Source organism: Prionailurus bengalensis, chromosome A3 (genome assembly GCF_016509475.1).
Source record: "Prionailurus bengalensis isolate Pbe53 chromosome A3, Fcat_Pben_1.1_paternal_pri, whole genome shotgun sequence".
Taxonomy (NCBI): Eukaryota; Metazoa; Chordata; class Mammalia; order Carnivora; family Felidae; genus Prionailurus; species Prionailurus bengalensis.
In genome coordinates, this window is record NC_057354.1 from 23,599,661 (window position 1) to 23,621,811 (window position 22,151).

At 42.7% G+C, this 22,151-nt stretch overlaps 1 protein-coding gene across 2 annotated transcripts; it reads left to right on the forward strand.

Moving 5' to 3' along the window:
• Positions 1-6: 6 nt before the first annotated feature.
• NFS1 (NFS1 cysteine desulfurase) lies at positions 7-21,917 on the forward strand. Of its 2 annotated transcripts, XM_043602517.1 has the most exons (13): positions 7-114; positions 762-871; positions 1,597-1,713; positions 2,765-2,848; positions 8,027-8,179; positions 11,796-11,889; positions 12,562-12,696; positions 16,407-16,564; positions 16,989-17,094; positions 17,174-17,255; positions 17,876-17,959; positions 18,524-18,613; positions 21,250-21,917. In XM_043602517.1, the coding sequence occupies exons 1-13, from the start codon at positions 18-20 to the stop codon at positions 21,311-21,313; spliced, it is 1,374 nt and encodes a 457-aa protein (XP_043458452.1). In that variant the 5' UTR covers positions 7-17; the 3' UTR covers positions 21,314-21,917. The 2 variants fall into 2 exon arrangements, with proteins under 2 accessions (XP_043458452.1, XP_043458453.1); XM_043602518.1 differs by lacking the exon at positions 8,027-8,179.
• The last annotated feature ends 234 nt before the right edge of the window (positions 21,918-22,151 follow it).

Below are 22,151 nucleotides of genomic sequence, written 5' to 3' on the forward strand. Positions count from 1 at the left end.
GCTCTGCTAGCGGGACCATGCTGCTGCGAACCGCTTGGAGGCGGGCGGCCGCGGCTGTGCGGGCCGCTCCGGGACCCAGGTCCGAGGCGCCCGCTCGGGGGCTGCGCCTGCGCGGTACGCTCCGGGCCCCACTCACCGCCACCCTCCCTACCAGCGCGGACCTTCCCCCTTGGCGTGGCGACGCACCGGAATATTACCGAATCTCCGTCTTCCGTCCGCTGACGGGACCCCCTGACCCTGCTTCCTCGCTGCACCCCTCAAACTTTCTCAGGCCGGCCCTCAGTACGGTTGACTTCTCCGCGTCACCCTTCAGATTCTGCCCCACAGGCCCTCGGAGGCTTGGAGGCTCGGTCGGCCTTCAGATCTCTCCTGCACGACTTTTGGAGATGCTAGTCGTCCAGCCAGTCATCTTTGAAGGGGATCGTAGCTACTCCGTCTCCACACCCCTTCTAAATGGCTTTGCCCTTTTCGAACCCTCCCCCCTCCCAACCAGGCAATTCGAATATTGACCCAGCATCCCCTTCCAAAAACATGGTCTCTCTCCCTTACCTCCTTTTACAGTTTGTTTAAGGTCGCTGATGTTTTGTTTCCTTTTCCATTGAGATTCAACCCCAGCATCCTTTTAGCTTATCTCACGTACATCCAACGTTCACCTGCTGTTTTGGATACCCTGTGGCCATAGTTGCGTTCTTCCACGCTTGGCCACTTCATACCTTTTTTTCTTTTTCTTTCTTTCTTTTTTTTTTTTTTTTTCTGGTCAGTTGTAGATAATGCCCCCCAGTCCGCTGTTCCCTCAGATACAGCCACTGCTCCGGAAGTGGAGTCAGTGCTGCGACCTCTGTATATGGACGTCCAAGCTACAACTCCTCTGGTAAGGATAGAGGGGCAGCTTTCCCCAAGGCTATTTATAACATGTTGCAGAAGTGACAATGCACATAAATGACTGGATCCTGCAGAAGTGAGAGACATTGAGAAGTGTGTGTTGGGAAAAGCAATGAGCCAGGAGTCAGGAGGCTTAATTTGTAATCCACTAAAAATGGCTCTGCTACTTACCAGCTATTGACCTTGGTGAGATCACTTCAATGTAGGCACTTTGGTAGTAGTTAAATGCATAGGCTCTGGAATTAGCTGGATTGCCACTTACTAATAACCGTGTGAATTTGGGCAAGTATTACGTGGGTTAAAAGACATAAAGCAGCCCTTTAAACAGAGCCTGGCACATGATAAGCACTTCGATAGTAATGGAAGGTTTCATCAACATGTGGACTCTTGTCATGTCCTGGCCCTTGTAGATCACATTGCCTGGCAGGAATGGAAACATGCAGAAACATCTATCAGGACAAGGCAATGTTTGAAGATTACCTGAGGAGATGGTAGAAGAATCATCTGGTAGAATGATTTAAGATGGGTTGAGAGTGGGAGTATGTTAGGCTGATGTTTGTTTAGTACCTAAGGGGATAGAAGAATGAGGCTTTGTCTAAGCAGTGTCTGAAGGGTTGGGAGTGTGTTGAGGTAGGTTGGGCAAGTCTGAGGGGATGGAGTAGGGCTTGAGTTACCTATGGACTCAAGGACACTGTTATATTCTGTTGTGCTCAGGACCCTCGGGTGTTGGATGCCATGCTCCCTTACCTGGTCAACTACTATGGAAACCCACACTCCCGGACACATGCTTATGGCTGGGAGAGTGAGGCAGCCATGGAACGTGCTCGCCAGGTTGGTATAGAAGACTCTGAGAGATTCTGATGTCAGAGGTTCAGTGGACTATGGGAGGCATTTCCTTGGTAACTCTGGGTGGAGGTGGAAGTGGTTTGGGGCTCTTTCTGGAGGAGATTTAGCGAGCAGGCCCTTGGAGTCCCTCTGAAAGCATTTTATTAGTTTTTATTTTTCCTAACTAAACGATCTTTGGAATTTTATCTAATTTCTCTAAACCTCAATTTCCTCACGTCGAAGTGGAGATTGTAATAGTTCCTGCTTGTTAGGATTATTGTGTGGTTAAATGAGATCTTGCTGGTGATGTGTTTATTAACACAATGCCACAATGCTTATACATACTAGGAGCTCAACAAGTTATTTTTTTTTTTTAATTTTTTTTTCAACGTTTTTTATTTATTTTTGGGACAGAGAGAGACAGAGCATGAACGGGGGAGGGGCAGAGAGAGAGGGAGACACAGAATCGGAAACAGGCTCCAGGCTCCGAGCCATCAGCCCAGAGCCTGACGCGGGGCTCGAACTCACGGACCACGAGATCATGACCTGGCTGAAGTCGGACGCTTAACCAACTGCGCCACCCAGGCGCCCCAACAAGTTATTTTTAAGAAATCAATATTATTATTATTTTGTGTTTTTTAAAGTTTATTTATCTATCTTTGAGAGAGAGAAAGAGAGCCTGTGCATGAGTGGAGGAGGGGCAGAGAAAGAGACAGAGAATCCAAAGCAGGCTCCCTGCTCAGTGTGGAGCCCGACTCGAGCCTTGATCCCACAACCACAAGATCAGGATCTGAGCTGAAGTCAAGAGTTGGAAGCTTAACCCACTAAGCCACCCAGGCACCCCTATTATCATTTTTTATCAGATGTGAAAAGAGCCTCAGATCTGGGATATAACTGAATCTATCCCTTTTCTGACCCTAGAGGGTGCAGAGCTTCTTGGACAGTTGATAGAATGTAGTGGCATACTTTTTGATCCAGAGCTCTGTCCCAGTTGTGTCTGCAGTTGCATTCTTGCCTGGGAAACTGGTGTTATTTATCTCTGTTTCTTGGTTTGCAGCAAGTAGCATCTCTAATTGGGGCTGATCCTCGTGAGATCATTTTCACCAGTGGCGCTACTGAATCTAACAACATAGCAGTTAAGGTAAGAGAACCAGAGGGCATATCTGGGCTTTCCTGACTTGGGAGATGGTGTCCCTCCATCATCTGGACTCGTATATGTATTTCCCAGCCACCCATGCCTACCTTATTGTGAATAAAAGACACAAACATGTGCTCTTTCTGATTTGTTGCTTCCTTCAACCCTTTGTGATCTACTCCATGTAAGTCTTTGCTTCTGTTGAACTGAGTTCATTGAGATAGTTGGGCATGAAAGGAGGTGGCTCTTTAGCCATTGACCACTGGTGTTTTGGATGGCAGCTACTTCAGGGAGTAGATAATGGTGACTCAGACTTTTTCCCCATCCTTCTGATTTAGTCACAGAGAAGTCCAGCATCCACTTGCAGTTGGGAGTGCTTCTCTGCTTCTGGTTACCAGCTACACCCTTACATATGTGATTTGAGGGCTGCCTTCCTCTCAGCCTTCCCTTTTTTTCCTAATGAGATCTGTTTGCAACAGTTCTCTTCCCTCCCTCCCTTCCTACCTTTCTTAGATTTTATTTTTAAATAATCTCTACACCCAATGTGGGGCTCGAACTTACAACCCTGAGATCAAAAATTGCATGCCTCACTGACTGAGCCAGCCAGGTGTCCCTCCTGTTTATTTAGATGCTCCCATCTTGAAGTACTGGTTGCTATGCCTCTGCAGGCATTCACTTCATTGTGGTGTCTCTCCCAATCAGATGGGTCCCCCAATATGTGGTGATGGGGAACCAATCCATGGAAGCTGGTGGCATAGGCAGTGAAAGGATTCACCCAAGTCAGAACAAAGGAGATAGAAGGAGGCAGTGGGTGGGGGCTGTTTTTAAAGGGGGAAGGTGAGGAGCTAGGGGCGCTTATGCAATTTTCCCTTTTTTGGTAACTATGCGTTGTTGGAAGTAGCCCTTTTGTTAGTTAGGGCCTATGGATATTTCAAGGTGGGTCGCCTAATGGGGCTGTCTGTATTCAGCCAGGTAGTCACGATGGGTCCTTTTGCCTGGATCAGGTTTCTGTTGCTCAAGCCTGTTGTCTAAAAGAGGTCTCTTCAGGGGCGCCTGGGTGGCGCAGTCGGTTAAGCGTCCGACTTCAGCCAGGTCACTATCTCGCGGTCCGTGAGTTCGAGCCCCGTGTCAGGCTCTGGGCTGATGGCTCAGAGCCTGGAGCCTGTTTCCAATTCTGTGTCTCCCTCTCTCTCTGCCCCTCCCCTGTTCATGCTCTGTCTCTCTGTGTCCCAAAAGTAAATAAATGTTGAAAACAAAATTAAAAATAAAAAAAATAAAAATAAAAGAGGTCTCTTCATTCATCACCCATTCTGAGATCAGTCACTCTATCCTTGGGTTTGTGGTGCTAACAAAAGTAAAAATCAACTCTCAGTAGTCATGCTGGTGTTTCATATAACTTAATCATATTGGACTGGGCTTGGTTGCCAGGACCACTTGTGTAAATACCAAGGCTCTGAGAAAGTGTGGGCTACTGTAGGTTCAACTGTCTCCCCCACTTCTCACCTTTATCTCTCAATTGTGCTGCCAGTATTGGTTTTTCTGAGCTTAGATTGGGTGTAGGAGGCCTGGGACAGGCTCCAGAGTCATCAGTACTCTGCCTGATTCTGTTAGCAGGAAGGTGTCCTTCCTTTGGATTAGAGAAACCAGACCCAAAGTGGAGATCCTTCCAAAAATGGGGATGATTTCTGGAATGGGGAATATTTTTTAAAACTTTGAAAATGTTTGCTTTGAAAGTCTCTGCTGTTCCCAAACCTAGAGGTGAGGGATTGCTAAGAATAGTTGTGAGTTTTCCCCTTAGTCTCCTGAATAGGAGACTATTCTGTCTGTCTGTTTAGACAGAGGATTTGACACTGTAGGTAACAGGAGAGAGTGGAAGGAGGTGGGGAACTTTTAAATGTTTTCCTTTTTATGTTCCTTATCCTCAAGAACATAGTTTTCATGTAGTTATAATTTTGGCCTAATTAGTTTTATATTCTGCTTTTAAGGTAGTATTCTATAAGCTTGTGGGGGTAATGGGGTTGCACATTTTATTTCCTTTAACTCCTTTTTAAAAATTTTTAAGTGTTTTTTAGTTTATTTTTGAGAGAGAGAGAGAGACAGAGTGCGAGCAGGGGAGGGGCCGAGAGAGAGAGACACACACACACAGAATCCAAAGCAGGCTCCCGGCTCTGGGCTGTCTGCACAGAGCCCAATGCGGGATTTGAACTCATGAAATGTGAGATCATGACCTGAGCCAAAGTCGGACGCTTAACCGACTGAGCCACTAGGCACCCCTCCTTTCACTTTTTTTTTTAATGTTTGTTTATTTATTTTTGAGAGAGAGCACAAGCTGGGGAGGGACAGAGAGAGGGAGAGGGAGACCCTGAATGTGAAGCAGGCTCCAGGCTCCAAACTGTCAGCATAGAGCCTGACACAGAGCTCGAATCCATGACCTGTGAAATCATGACCTGAGCCAAAGTCAGATGGGCACTCAACTGACTGAACCACCCACGGGCCTCTCCTTAACTTTTAAAGGTAATCTGTGCAGGGATGCCCCTGGCTGGCTCAGTCCTTAGAGCATGCAACTCTTGATCGTGCGGTCATGAGTTCAAGCCCCACATTGGATGTGGAGGTAAAATAAGTAAATAAATACATCTTAAAAAAATAAAAATAAAAAAATAAAGGTAATCAGTGTATATGTGATGAGATTTTTTAACCCTATAGAAAAGTTTAACATAAAGTATCTAGAGCCTGGGCGGCTCAGTCACTTAAGCATCTGCAACTCTTGATTTCAGCTTAGGTTGGGATTGAGCGCCTGTTGGGTTCTGTGTTGAGCATGGAGCCTGCTTAGGATTCTCTCTCTCTGTGTCTGAAAAATAAATAAACATTAGAACATAATTTACAAAGAAATAATAATTAAAAAAAAGTTTAAGTCTTCCTCTTCTTTCCCTCTTATTCTGGCCCTGAATCCTGTTCTGCAAAGTTAATTCTAAACTAATTCTGTTTAGTATTGTTCCAAGAAAAAGAATTATACATACATATATTGTATTTTAATATTTAATAATTTAATCATCCATACATATGTAATTTTAATATTTTCACAAACTGTAGCATGCCATATTTATTCTTCTGTAACCAATTTTTTAAACAAATTGAGCTTTTTTTTTTTTTTTTTTACAAATTGAGCTTTTATGCTCTTTTAAAAATTTATTTTTTAATGTTTATTTATTTTTGAAAGACAGAGTGCAAGCGGGGGAGGGGCAGAGAGAGAGGGAGACATAGAATTTGAAGCAGGCTCCAGGCCCCAAGCTGTCAGCATAGAGCCTGATGTGGGGCGTGAACTCATGGACTGTGAGATCATGACCTGAGCCAAAATCAGATGCTTAACCGACTAAGCCACCCAGGTGCCCTCTTCTGTAACCATTTTTAAAAAATATTTAGTTTGTGAGAGAGAGTGAGCATGTGCAAGTGAGTGAGGGGCAGAGAGAGAGAGAGAGGGAGAGAGAATCTCAGCACAGAGCCCGATGTGGGGCTCCATCTAATGAACCATGAGATCATGACCTGAACCAAAGTCAAGAGTGTGACAACCAACTGAGCCTCCCAAGCACCCCTATTCTTTTGTAACTATTGATAACATACCCTGTGTTCTTCCATTTCAAACTCCATAATTTTTGATATAACTACATTCTTTTTCATGGAGTTGTGTTACCATAGTTTACTATTCACTACTTTATTGTTGGATGTGTTTAATTTTTCCATTTTTTTAAAGATTGTAAATATGAGAACATATTTCATCTTTATGGCTTGATCTGTCTTTTGAAATATTCCCCTAAGGTAAATTTCCAAAAGAGGAATCACAGTTAAAGAGTGTGAATACAGCTTTTAAGACATCTTTCTAAATGATTTTCTGAAAAGATTGTAGCATAAATATTGCCATTAGCAAGGAATGAGTTCATGAGTTTCACTTTTACACTGACAGCTTTGGGTATCAGTATCAACATATTTGCATGTTTTGCTATTTAAGTAGAAATAAAGAGAGGGGCTTTTTCCTGGGATGCGAGGAAATCTACCAGGGGTATATTTTCTTTTTTTAATTTTTTTTAACGTTTATTCATTTTTTGATAGAGCATGAGTGGGGGAGGGGCAGAGAGAGAGGGAGACATAATCCGAAGCAAGCTCCAGGCTCTGAACTGACAGCACAGAGCCCAACACGGGGCTCGAACTCACGGACCATGAGATCATGACCTGAGCTGAAGTTGGACGCTTAACTGACTGAGCCACCCAGGTGCCCCAACCTGTGGTATATTTTTTTTCTACCTGTGGTATAATAAATATATTTGGTCTTTGTTCTGTTTCTGGCACAGAGCCTCAAAAATCCTTGGAGTTTCCTGAATAATAGAAATGTCTTTTGTTATTTATTACAAACCCCTTTGGACCATAATCTAACGTTATAGTAACAAAGTGACTCATGGTGGCCCCTTAGTTGCAAAGGACAGGCTGCCACTCCAGAAGGACAAAGCATGTGATTAGAGGATTGGAACTTTCAGCTCTACTTCCCTCAGGGCAAGAGAGGGGGACTCGAGATTGAGTTCAGTCCTGTGGCCAGTGATTTAATCAGTCATGTCTCTGTAACAAAACCCCCATAAAAACTCTGGACAATAAGGCTCGGAGGATCTTCCAGGTTGATGAACTCATGGATGTGCTGGGCAGGTGGCATGCCTGGATTTACAAAGACAGGGCATGGAAGCTTTGTGCCGTTCCCCTCCTCAGACCTCGCCTATGCATCTCTTCCATTTGTCTGTTCCTGAATTATATCCTTTATAATAAAACTCTAATAGTGTAGTGCTTTCATTGAGTTCTGGGAGTCATTCTGGTGAATTATTGAACCTTAGGGGGCTGTGGGAACTCCTGAATTTGTAGCCAACTAGGCAAAAGTCCTGGGGAGTGGCTTGTGACACCTGGGCCTTGTGGCTGACATCTGAAGTGGGGTTAGTCTTGTGGACGTGAGTCCCTTCATCTGTGGGGTTTGCACTAACTTAGGGTAGTTAGTGTCAGAATTAAGTTGAATTGTAGGATATATACTTGGTGTCACAGAGTTAATGTTGGAGCACAGAACCCTTGCCTACTTTTTCTTTCAAGTGGGATTGAAGTGCTTGCTGTCTCTCTGAGCATATTCTCCTTCGTTTCACCACCACCAATCTCTAGGGGGTGGCCAGGTTCTATAGGTCACGGAAAAAACACTTGATCACCACTCAGACAGAGCACAAATGTGTCTTGGACTCCTGCCGTTCACTGGAAGCTGAGGGCTTTCAGGTCACATACCTCCCGGTGAAGAAGAATGGGATCATCGACCTGAAGGTAGGAGTGGCTACTGGCAGAAGGGGCAACATAGGAGGGGCTTGGTTTCAGCCTGTAAATTTGTGTTTTTAGCCTCAGTCAGAGCTTGAAGGACTAGACCTAATGGTGAGGGGGAACTTAGAGAAATAGGCCTGGGAGAGAAACTGAGCATATGTTTCCCCTTGAGTGTGTATTGTCTTCCTTTTCTCTGGAGGATTTGTTTCTCAGCTTTGTCAGTGCTTCCTGGTTTATATGAGGACCACTGGGTGTCTGTGCAGGATGCCAGGGACTCAACACTCACTATGGCAAAGCTCTGGCCTCCTCCTTCCCTGTACTTAGTTTCTCATCCCTCTAAAGAAGAGCTGTAGTTTTTGTGAAGAATATTTCCCTTTGTGGCCCATATCCTTATATGTACATTTTGGGTAGTGAGTTCATGCATCTTGTCCACCAGATTTTGGATACCAGCATCCCTAGTCAAATCCTAAGATACAGTTTGTGGACAGAGTCCTGTCATATGCAAGTAGAGATAGTTTCATTTCTTTGTTGCCAACCTGGATGCCTTTTTTTCTTCGTGCCCAGTTGCCCTGGCAAAACCTACTAGTACAAAGTTGAATAGAAGTGGTGAGAACAGACACCCTGTTTTGCTCCTGATCTTGGATGAAAGCTTTGCCCATAAATATGATGTTAACTTTGGATTTTTCATAGTTGCTCTTGCATAAATGTCCTTTGTTAGACTGAAGAAGTTCTCTTCCAAGTTTTTTGATTTTGTTATTGTTGGTGTTGTTATCATGAAAGCATTTTGGTTTTATGAGGTTTTTTTGGTGCTTATTGAGGTAGTCATATGTTTTTTTTCTCTATTAATATGGTGTATACATTGATAGGTTGCTGGATTTGGTTTCCTAGTATTTTGTTAAAGATTTTTGTATATCTATATTCATTAGGGATATTGATCTGTAGTTGTGTGATATCTTTGTCTGGTTTTGATATCAGGGTAATACTGGTCTCAGAATAGACATGTTGGTTCTAACCTACTGTTTCAGTATTGATGACCACTGCACCCTTCATACAACCCTCCACTTCCGCCACACTGCCTGCACAACTCCCTGATATGCCCTGGTCAGTCCTGCTGTGGGCCTGTTCTCACATATCCCCTCACCTTTGATCTGTTGTCCTTTTCTTTGCACATACCTTAATTTTCTCCCTCTTTTAAAAAAGTTAGCTCAAGCTCACTTCTTTGCTGAAGTCTTTTTGGATGCTCCAACCCCTTTAAATATGTTTTTTTTTTTTTTTCCAAATTCCTTAAATTCCTTAATGGCTTTTTACTTCTGTGCTCTGTTGTATGTTTATGCCTATCTCTCCACTAGATTAAGTCTCTTGAATGCTAGGAGCACTTTTTTTCTGCCTTTTTATTTCTCATAATACTTCACATGTGTCTTTTTCCACCTCATAGTATTTATTATGCCTTAGCGTCTGGCACTAGGGACACAAGGATTAACAAGACAAGCTCAGTCCCTGCCTTCAGGGAGCTTACATTCTAGTGAAGAGTACAGTTAACATAGAAATAAATGAAATAATTACAAATTGGGATAACTGCTATGAAGGAAGCAAACAAGAAACTGAGAGAAACATGACATTGAGAACTTCTATTAGACCAGTGTCAGGGAAAGCAGGATGTTGGTAGGCTGATTAATAATTCCTTTAAGATAACATTTTAGTCAGATGAGGTCCCTGCCTCAGTGCTGTTACCAGTAACCTTGTTTTTTGCTACTTACTTTAGTTGTTGGCAGCTTACTCTGACCACCTTACATAGGAAAGGCTGTCCCTTTTTTAATTAAACTTGTAATTTTTAATAAAGATAGTTTTTATTATTATTTTTTTTATTTTAGAGAGAGCACAAATGGGGGAGAGGGGCAAAGGGAGAGCGAGAATCTCAAGTAGGTTCCACCCTCAGCACAGAGTCTGATGTGGGGCTTGATCCCACAATTCTGGGATCATGACCTCAGCTGAAATACAGAGCCAGATGCTCAGCTGGCTGAGCCACCCAGGCTATTTTTATTTATTTATTACTTACTTACTTACTTACTTACTTATTTATTTGAGAGAGAGAGAGAGGGGTGGGTGGAAGGTAATCACAGAAGGAAAGGGAGAGAGAGAATCTTAAGCAGGCTCCACTCCCAGGGTAGAGGAGGACACGGGTATTGCCCCTAAACTTTTTAAATAATTGTAGATTCACATGTGGTTTTAAGAAATAATACAATGAGATCTCATGTACCCTTTACCCAGTTTCCCCCATGATAATATCTTACAAAAGTATAATCCAGTATCCAACCAGGTGTGACAAATAAGCCCATCGACTCTATCAAAGGAGGGATGCAGAGACTCAGAGCACAGTGATGTGAGGCTTTTATCAGTGTTCTTTCAAGAGCGGGTATCTGATGGACAGTCATACTTAGGGCAGTTACAGCAGACAATTTATCTCCTAGCATGCAAGTCCCTCCCCTGCTTCCTCATTGGCTGAATACTACAGAGGTTACTGCCTTATCTGGACATTGCCTATGCACACGTAAGGCAAAAAGTAGTCTGGTTGCAACAAATGTACATTCCCTGAGGTGACGCAGAGACTTTCAGTCCCTCCTCCCTTTGTTCTTTGGTGCATACTCATTGCAAAGCCCGCAAAAATAAGCCCACGAAGCAGAGAGGGGAAGAAGAACCAGAAAGTGAAGTGTCTAAAGGTTTGGGACTCCATTGTGGAGGGGTGGGTTTCGTATATTTCCAGTGTGTTGTAATCCTATTGTTAATTAGTTGGCAGAACTTTTATTTGGTATTTCTGAAAATGAATCATCTCCCTTATTTCTCACACAGGGTAATGACTTGGATAGAGTCTGCCAATCTTGTTCTCATTTCCCCAGTTTCATTTGTGCTTATTTGTCATGTGTAGGTTTGTGTAACTACCATCACTGTCAAATTATAGTTTCCTCACTGCAGTGATGCTTCATGTTCTGTTAAAACCACTAATTTGATCTCCATTTCCTTAATTTGTTATTTCAATAATGTTACATAAATGGAATCATAAAGTATGTAACCTTTCGGGACTGGCTTTTTTCACTTAGGGTAAGTCTCGCAAGCCATTTAGTTTGTTACGTGTCTCAGTAGTTTGTTCCTTTCTATCAGTTAGTCGTATTCCGTGGTATGGAGGCACCAGTTTGTTTAGCCAGTCACCCATTGAAGGACATCTGGGTTGTTTCTGGGTTTTGGCTGTTATGCCGAAAGCTAGTATGAACATTTATGTATAGGTTTTTCGTGTGAATCTGTTTTCATTTCCCTGAGATAAATGCGCAACAGTGCAATTACTACATCATAGGTAATCTCATGTTTAGTTTTATAAGAGGCAAAAACTGCCAGACTGTTTTCCGGTATGGCTGTATCATTTTACGTTTGTATTAGTAGTAATAACTAAGTGTTTCAATGATGTAGTTTCTTTGAATCCTTGCCAACATTGTGTTGTCACTATTTTTTTTTTAACCACTCTGATAGGTGTTTAGTAAAAGGCCCCGTTTTAAGACTGAGCTTGCCCGTGTTCTGAGTTAGGGAGGATTTTGTTGGTACTATATAGTCTTCTTGCTCCTGATACTCTTAGGAACTAGAGGCTGCCATCCAGCCAGATACCAGCCTGGTCTCAGTCATGACTGTGAACAATGAGATTGGAGTGAAGCAGCCCATTGCAGAAATAGGTGAGTATCTTGGGTGGACCTTGATGCTTGCCCACCACTGGGATCCATCTGAGGAGCAGGAGTGGTCTCCTGGGAGTGGGAGGGAGATCAAGGGAAAGGGAGTTTCAGTTCCTTGTTTAAAGACCTATTGTATATGGCATAGCCAGTATTTGAATCCAGGTCTAGTATCCTTTATGTTCTTTTCATTTAACTGCAGTTGGTGCCGAAACAAAACACTACCGTTTTTTTCTCTTCTTCTTTCACCTTTGTTACTTTAGAACATCTTGTTATTGTGCTCACTTAGAGTCAGAGACTCACTGTAACTCCTAGGACACATTAAGAAAAGATCTGCTAATCTTTGCTTCCTGGAAATTAAAAAGGATGTAAAAGTCAATTTGATGTATTGAAAGACCAGTGTTAACAAGGTAGGAAGTTTTATGCATCAGGATATCAGGCATGTTTTGATTTGGTGATTTGTACTTGCCCTTATTTAATCAAGGAAGCTAGCTGAGAATGACAGAGTGAGAGGGAGAGAGGGAAAGAGAGAGGAAGAGAAAGAGAGAAGTTATTTACTATATGGCTAGAGGCTAATGCCAGATGCAGTTTTGCTTTAGAACTCATGGTACATTGTTGGATCACTGCCAGGTGACTTCCCAGCATTGTGCTATGATTTCCCCTTTGTTGTTTCCTCAGGACAGATTTGCAGTTCCAGAAGGGTATATTTCCATACCGATGCAGCCCAGGCTGTTGGAAAAATCCCACTTGACGTCAATGACATGAAAATTGATCTCATGAGCATCAGTGGTCATAAAATCTATGGTCCCAAAGGTACCAGCCCCTCCTTGAGTTCCTTTGCTCAGACCTCCTATTAAAACCCTAGATAGATGTTCCTTGAACTCATTTGGAATTACCATTGCTGTCAGAGGAAGTTGTACATTCATAGTGCTTTGCAGAATGCAGAATGCAGAATTGCTAATGCAAGTGTCCTTTAACAATAACCAAGAATGCTTGCCTATTTGTAGACTCTTGCAGCTAACTGTGTATAGCAGTCTATTGTTGCATGGTCTCTTTAGAAAATCCTTAGAAGGCAAATAGTTTAATTTGGTTGAGGAACAAAGGGTTTTGTCATATTAAATTAAGCTAAATAAGTCCAGCTGTCTTGTCTTCCCCACTGTGATAGCAATGTTCTTTGAGTCCTTTATTCCCTATGTGTTTCTGTAGCCTGAGGAAGATTGCACTTTTATATCTCTTGGTATTTATTACTTTTTTTATTTTTTATTTTTCTTTAATGTTTGTTTATTTTTAAGAGAGAGAGGGAGAGAGAGAGCCGGGGAGGGGCAGAGAGAGAGGGAGACACAAAATCTGAAGTAGGCTCCAGGCTCTGAGCTGTCAGCACAGAGCCTGACGCTGGGCTCAAACTCACAAACCACAAGATCATGACCTGAGCCAAAGTCGGACACTCAGCTGACTGAGCCACCCAGGCGCCCCTCTTGGTGTTTATTCCTAGATTTAATAGTCTGTATTCCTGTTAGCCTCTCAAGAGCGTGTTTCCTTTGGTCCTATTGGCCTAGGAATGTGTCCTAGCTAGAATTCTGTCTTGTCACTCCAATCTTTGGGAAGAGACTTCTGTTTTCTATTTTATGGAGGTAGCTATAAAAACAAACAACTCCTCTGTCTCTGGGGTGAGGGCCTATGGGGGTTGATAATGCTGGTACACATTCTGTGTACACCCTGAGCTGCACACCCTGAGGAAAAAGCTGTGATAGCTCCTGGAAGTATGTAAGATACCTTCTTTTCAAGGTTCCCAGAGGTTATAAAGAGTGTTTTTGTGAGATATTATTGAAAAAAAAATTTTTTTTAACGTTTATTTATTTTTTGAGAGAGAGCATGAGCGGGGGAGGGGCAGAGCGAGAGGGAGACACAGAATCCGAAGCAGGCTCCAGGCTCTGAGTTGTCAGCACAGAGCCCGACATGGGGCTCAAACTCACAAACTGAGATCATGACCTAAGCCGAAGTCGGACACTTAACCAACTGAGCCACCCGGGCGTCCCTTGTGAGCTATTATTTATTTATTTTTTAAGTTTATTTATTTTGAGAGAGAGAGAGAGAGCTTGTGAATGAGCTTGCACAGGAGTGGGAGAGGGGCAGATAGAGAATCCCAAGCAGGCTCCCTTCTGTCAGCACCCAGCCTTAGTGGGCTCCTGAGATCATGACCTCATGAGGTCATGACTTGTGAGGAAATCAAGAGTTAGTTGGGCGCTCAACCGACTGAGCCACCCAGTCGCCTTATGAGCTATTATTTTAAAAGCACAACAGGTTGGGGCACGTTGAGCGTCCAGCTTTGGCTCAGGCCGTGATTTCACGGTTTGTGAGTTCTAGCCCTGCATGGGGCTCACTGCTGTCAGCACAGAGCCTGCTTCAGACCCTGTGTCCACTTCCCCTTTCTCTGCCCCTCCCCTGCTTGTGCATATGTGCATACTCACTCTCTCTCTCTCTCTCTCTCTCTCTTTCTCTCTCTCAAAAAGAAATAAACATTATAAAAAGTAATAAAAAGTATAACAGGCATTCTATCTTTTATTAAAATAGATAGATAGCCAATAGTTGCCTTTATTGGCTTTTATTGTAGATGTATCTATTTTGACAAAACCAATTGAGCAGAAGCACTGATCAGCAATTAAATGTGTAGAGGTCTCTCATTACCCAAACTTATGCTTTCAGAAAGAAGGGGACTCAGTTGATTTAGATAACATTATGTCCTTCACTATGCAGACAGGGGTCTGTGCATATGCTCTCTGAACTTGGGAACCACAGAGATTCACATAGTAAGGATATTTGAATTTGATGAGGAAATGAAATATTTCTTGATTAAGTATCATTTGTTACATAAGTTATTTCAAAACTAGGGTCCTTGGTAATAAATTTGGGAAGTACTGCCTTAGTTTTGATAGTACCTACAATCTCTGCCTAAGGAATTGTTCTTTGTGGAAGAAGATGAACTTTACCGAATGGCCACTCTGTTTAAAACCTTTGACTACTTTGTGGGTATCTTTGCACATTCATGCTCATATTTGGCATGAAATTCCTGTAAGTGGGTTTGATGGCTATTAAGTTATACACATTTTTTTAATGTCTATTTATTTTTGAGATAGCATGCATGCGCAGGGGAGGGGCAGAGAGAGAGGGGAACAGGAGATCCAAAGTGGGCTCTATGCTGACAGCAGAGAGCCTGATGCAGGGCTCAAACCCACGAACCAGATCATGACTTGAGCCGAAGTTGGATGTTTAACCAACTGAGCTACCCAGGTGCCCCTTAAGTTACATAAATTTTTAAGCTTTGATACACTGGGAGATTGTACTGATTTTTAATTCTATTCTGATCTATCCCTGTATTTTCCTCAAAGTTTTTTTCTTTTTTTAAAGATTTTATTTTTAAGTACTCTGTATACTCAGCGTGGGCTCAAATTTGAACATCCCCTAGATCGAGACTCGCATGCTCCACTGACTGAGCCAGCCATGCCCCCACCTGCTTTTTAACAATTTTATTCTATTTAGACAAGGTAGTATATTTACAAAGTTCTAAATTCAAAAGCTACAAAAAAGTACAAAGCCAGAAAGTCTCTCACTTCTGTCTACCACTCATGTAGTTCTCCTCTGGGGAAGCTATTTTTTGAATATTTTTCTAGGATTATTCTATGCATTTACAAGGATATATATATATATATATATATATGTATTTTTCCCCCTCCTCCTCCTCTGTTTTTACTCAGAAAATAGCTTATTATACTCATTGTTCTATTTCTTCCTTTTTTTCCACCTAATTATTTTTTAAATGTTTATTTACTTATTTGTTTTGAAAGAGAGTGAGAGAGCGAACGAGCAAGCATGCTAGGGAGGGGCAGAGAGAGGGAGAGAGAGAATTCCAAGCAGGCTCTGTGCTGTCAGTGTGGAGCCCAACATGGGGCACGAACTCATGAACCCTGAGATCATGACCTGAGCCAAAATCATGAGTCAGATGCTTAACCAACTGAGCCACCCAGGCACCAACCCCCCCACCTTTTTTTAAGTAAAGTACAAATTTTATTCAGATTTCACCAGTTTTCCAACAGTGTATCTTGGAGATTTTAAAGTGGCAATATAAAAGGAGCTTCCTTTTTGTTTTATATACCAACTTTGTAATCCATTGTGTTGACGGTATCATAATTTATTTGCCCATTGCCTTGATGATGAATATGTGAGTTGTTTCTGGTATTTTGCTATTATGACTAATGCTGTATTTCATGATGTTATTTCAGACATGCATAGGGAGCTACTTGAAACCATTCGGTCATGACTCCTGGTAGTTATCTCATGATGTTAAATAATTTTGATAAATATCATGCTTTTACTTCTATTTCTCCTTTTCCTCCAACTTTTTTTATTTTGAAAAATTTCAAGCTTACGGAAAAGTTGAAAGAATATTTTGACCGCTTTTGAAAGTGAGATTTTGTTTCATCTGCCTTTTTCTTTTTTTCTCTTTTGTAACAAACTTTGTTTCCCAGGGGTTGGTGCCATCTACATTCGCCGCCGACCCCGTGTACGTGTGGAGGCCCTGCAGAGTGGAGGGGGGCAGGAGCGGGGTATGCGGTCTGGGACAGTGCCCACACCCTTGGTGGTGGGGCTGGGGGCCGCATGTGAGGTGGCACAGCAAGAGATGGAGGTATGGGGAGAGCAGTTCCCTTCCTCAACTTCTTCCCCTGTGCTGGGTCTCCACTTAGAGGGTTCTCAGCACAACTGAGTCAGACTTCTGCCGGAAGAGGAGGTTTAAGAAATCCATCCTTGTCCCAGTGCTGCTGACATCTTGTTCGGAGGGAGGTGTTATGGGCTCCAAAATCCAGGCCTTTTCAGAAATTATTGGCTCACTTATTGATAGCTTATTGGAACCATGTGTCCAGTTATTGAGCACCTTGCATGCCAGGTGCTGTGCTCAGTGCTGGGGATACAGTGGTCTCCATGAGTAACAAAGGATGATAGGTGGGTCTGATGCATAGTCACTTCTGGGCACTGGAATAGGACTCCTTGTCTTGTGTATTTCTGAGCTGCTAATGGTCACTATGCTTAGTCCTCCCTTGCCTGCTCCTCAGTATGACCATAAGTGGATCTCAAAGTTAGCAGAGCGACTGACAAAGAAAATAATGAATAGCCTTCCCGATGTGGTGATGAATGGGGACCCTGAGCACCATTACCCAGGTATGGACATGCCCTTTCTATCTCCATTCTGGAAGAGCCTGAGACTTTGCAACTCCTCTCACAGTGATTCTCTCTCCAGGCTGTATCAACCTCTCCTTTGCATACGTGGAAGGGGAGAGTCTGCTGATGGCACTCAAGGATGTTGCCTTATCCTCCGGGAGGTGAGTTGGACTGGATAGACAGGAAGGGTTCATCAGCCTGGCCCCTAAGTGGTATAAGACATTATTAGGCTTCCTAGTGTGGAGATGTCAGGCACAAGAGCTCCTGGTCATCTTGTAAGTGCCTGTTTTTTAGCTGGCTTGGCACTCGCTGAAGTTTGTGATCTTAGGAGGGCTTCCTGGGGTAGGACTTTGTGCCTTTTGTGGTCCCAGGAGATGCATGCATCTGATCTAATGTTATACTAGCAGTTCTGTTGCAGAACCCCAGAATTGAAGGATGTTCCAAAGGCCACCAAGGGTTTAGCTGCCATCTAGGCTGGTACTGATGGTGTGTTCAACCATAGGAGAGTGAGCACCTGGTTCTCTGCTGCCTGTGGTTGTCAGTCCCAGTTTATGTGGTATCATGCTCTGTCATGCTTTGGGAGTGTCCATGCTGAAGGGTCAGAGGAGCTAGGGTCACATCCCAGAAAATGCAGGCAGCATTTAGCTCTACCAGATTAGAATGTCTCTTGTATCTCCATATAATGACTTCAGGGACCTGGGGTGGGAGCAAGATGAGAGATTTGTGGCTAAAAGCAGATGCTGATGATGAATTGAGCAAGACTCCTTGCCTTTCTTCTCAGTGCCTGCACGTCTGCATCCCTGGAGCCCTCTTATGTCCTTCGAGCAATTGGCACTGATGAGGATTTAGCTCACTCTTCTATCAGGTCAGTCGGTTGAGCTGCAACATTTATGAAACCATCCTCTTTTGTATTCTTCACTTCCTGTTATAGTCTCCTCATACTTGTTTTTCTTATCCCTTCTTGATTCTTCTTGAAAGTTCCTAGAGCAGCAATTCTCAGAGCTCATTGAGTATCCTCTGGAAGTTTGTGAAAGTTGAAGATTGATTTATTTATTTGTGTATTTATTTATTTATTTATTTATTTATTTATTTATTTATTTTTTCAGTTTGTAATAATTTATTTTTATTTATTTATTTTTTGACTTTTATTTATTTTTTTTAATTTACATCCAAGTTAGTTAGCATATAGGAAAGTTGAAGATTTCTGAGTCTCACACTCAGAGATTCTGACTCACTAGGACTGGAAGAGAAATAGGAAACGTCTCGGTGACTCTAATATGGGTGATCCACAAACCCTGTTCTGAGAAACTCTGACCATGTTCTTTTCCCATGTTTTTTGTGGAATAGATTTTCATTGAGTATTTGCTGAATGAATTTACCCTGGTGCCAGAGTTCAGATGTGGAGCTCTTCTCTTATGCCTTTTTTCAGGTTTGGCATTGGCCGTTTCACTACAGAGGAGGAAGTAGACTATACAGTGGAAAAGTGCATTCACCATGTGAAGCGTCTTCGAGAAATGAGGTATGCACTATGCCCCAGAGACCCTGTGGAAGAAATTGAAGTGCTGACCCTTCTCTTGCTCTCGGGCTATGTGTTCACACTGACAGAAACCAGCCTTTGAGAACACATGGATCTTAGGATTTAGAAGTTCCACAAAATTGGGCTGCTGGCTGGCTCAGTTGGTAGAACATGTGACTCTTGATCTTGGGGTTGTGAGTTCAAGCCCCACGTTGGGTGTAGATCTTACTTAAAAAAAAAAAAAAAAAAAAAAAGTTCCACAAAGCAAGAAGGTGAATCTCCTTGGCTGCTTGTTTTCAGAATATGACAAAGTACTTTTAAAAACTAAAGAACTGGGGTGCCTGCATGGCTCAGTTGGTTAAGCATCCGAATCTTGATTGAGGCTCAGGTCATCATCTTGTGGTTCATGAGAATCGAGCCCTGCATCAGGCTTTGCACTATTAGTGTGGAGCCTCCTTGGGATTCTCTCTTTCCCTGTCTTTCTGCCCCTACTCCTGTGTGTGCCTTTCTCTATCAAAATAAATAAACATTTAAAAAAAAAACTAAACAACTACATAAACTCAGATGTTTTTCATTATTATAGTATTAATAGTTGTCATTGTAGCAATATCAATACAAAATTAGGGATTTGTAGACTAACTAGAAAAAAATCTCCCTTTAAGATAGAGATTCTTACTTTGGGTTCTGCGACTAGACTTCAGGAGGTATATGATAGCCCTGAAATTGTATGCTAAGTGTTGTTTTGTTGTGCATTTTCTTTGAAAGAAAGCCTATAGTTTTCATCAAATTCTCAAAGATTAAGAACTACTACTCAGAGTGTTCTTTGTAGAAGTCTTTATAAGTAAGGTCAAGAGATGCTTTGTCAGCCAGCTGCCACTAGGGCTTCCCTTAGTAGCCATAGAGCTCCACTTCTTCCTGGAGACATTGAGGCCTCTGGATTTTTTCAGAGCTCTGTCCTGGTTAAATTCAACTTTCAAGATTCTCTTGGTCTAGTTATTGAGAGTGAGAAAGTTCAGATATATACTCTTCTTCCTTTGACAAACTTTCTGAGGCCTTTCTGGGCTCTCGATTTTCCTTCCCAGGGTCTAGTTGTATTGCTTAAATATCTACTGCTTCCTTAATTTTCTTAGGCTCAAGATTCCTTCTTGGCTTGATTTTTTGGTACTCTGGCACACTCAAAGGGCATTTCTACTAGACCATGCCGCAAAGCCTTATTCTTCTTATCTGTGTGGCTTCAGCATCTTCCCCCTATTCCTTGTGACCTTTACAAACTGAATTGAACGTAGTTTCATTAGCCCTCAGCTAAAGCTTTATTTTGTTTTAATTTATTTTATTTTAGAGATAGAGAGCACGAGGAGGGGAGAGGGGCAAAGGGAGAGAGGGAGAGAATCTCAAGCAGCTCCGTGCTCAGTGCGGAGCCTATGTAGGGCTCAGTCTCACGACTGTGAGATCATGACCTGAACCAAAATCAAGTCAGACACTTAACCAGCTGAGACACCCAAGCACCCCTAAAGCTTTATTTTGTGAGTCTATGACAATAAGAGACCTCTAAAAACAAAAGACAGGGGCATTTGGGTGGCTCAGTTGGTTAAGTGTTGGACTTTGGCTCAGGTCATGATCTCATGGTTCATGAGTTCAAGCCCCACGTCAGACTCTGTGCTGACAGCTCAGAGCCTGGAGCCTGCTTCAGATTCTGTGTCTCCTTCTCTCTCTTCCCTTCCCCCACTTGTGCTCTGTCTCTCTCTCTCTCTCTCTCTCTCTCTCTCTCTCTCAAAAATAAATAAACATTAAAAAAAAAAGACAGGAAGGAGGTGGCTAACTTTAAGGAGCCATGAAAAATGTCATACATAGAAAGGCATGCTGGGAATGCATGGTGTAAAGGAGAGGGATAAATCAAGAACAGAATGAAATTGCATAGAAAAAAAGTAACTGGGGAAATACAAACCACACATTGCATGGTCAAAATACATTGAAGTAATATCTGGTCTGGGAATATTGTCTAAGGCATTCAAGCTGAAGGGAATCAGAGCTTAGTAGTTATTTCTCAGCAGTAGTTCTTGTATGAGATGGAATGCTCAGGTCTAAGATCCAAGAGTTACTTTTGAATTGGAATCACAGTCAAACTCTGGGAAGATGAGGCTGGTAGGAATTGGATAAGAGTGCTATATACCCAGATAAATTAAGGCTAAGCTCTACCCCCACCTGAGAAATAGAGTAAAACCCAGAAAGAAGTATTGAAAAGTGGTCCATGTGTGGTGGGGATGAATAGAGAGGCTGAAACTTGCTTACACAGGTCCTAAGGGTCTTGGTTCCACCAGAGAGACTGTGTCCATAGTCTCTCATGAATGGGATGAGAGCTTCTTGAATGTGGCCACAACCTGATGCCATTGGCTTGGCCCCACTGGAGCTGAGCCTAGGGTACCCAGTTATTGTTTGCTGGAAGCTGTGGAGATGTTAGAGCTGACAAGGATTTAGAGAGAGCTGGGAAAGACTTGCTAACCCCTATGTTGGGTCTGTCAGGGCAAGGAAGTGGAGAGACAAGAAGAGATGGAGACAAGTCAGGGCTCAGGGGTCAGAGACCAATGTTGGCTATTTCCTATCTAAGTCCTAACTCACTCAGTTTCTCTTTTCTTTGGCAGCCCTCTCTGGGAGATGGTACAGGATGGCATTGACCTCAAGAGCATCAAGTGGACACAACACTAGAAGAGTAGGCCTCTGACTTTGTGCTGACCTGGCTTCTGCCTCATCAACCCATGCTCACCTGGGTATCTTGTTACACCCAGTGGGCGCTTCATGTTCAAACCACAATTGGTGTAGCCCAGTTGACTTCAGCATTTGTCCACCTCCAAGATAGAAACAACAAGAAAACTATCTTTCCTGAGCCTCAGCTCCTTTGTTGGAGAACACTCAACATTTCTCTTCAGGAGTCCTTCTCTGGTCTTACAGTGAATGGATATTCTTGGTGGGGAGAGCCAGAGGAACTGGAAGAAGTTTCTTTGTTCAGGGGCCTCAGTGATCTATGTGGACTTTTGAATGTTGCTTACTACTGCTCAGCAAGACTGACTCCTTCAGGAGCAAGCATAATCAACTATTTAATTTCTTTTTTGGTCCCAAAGGCCACCTCTTCATGTTGTAGACTGAACAGCAAGTTTCTTAGAAGGCTTGTCTCCTGTTCTTGTCCTTCATTTCTTTTGACCTAATGAAGCTAAAAATATCTATATGCCTCCATCTACTCTTCTAATAATTTATGTTTCTTTTTTAAAAATTGTTAATTTGCAGATTAGAGAAATAAAATAACCTTCCTCTATTTAATTTGTGACTTTATGAAAGTCTCAGGGAAAATTCCATGCTGTGCTTGGGAATCATGGAGCAGACTACCACTCCACTTGATTTCCATAGATGACTGTCTGCTTGTATAGCTCTTCATTCATCAGTTATTTGAGTGGCTGTCAGGAGCCTAACATTCTTCTGAGTATTGGACCAAAAGACCCTGCCCTCATTGAGCTTTCATTCTAGTAGAGAAACAAAAAATAAACAAATA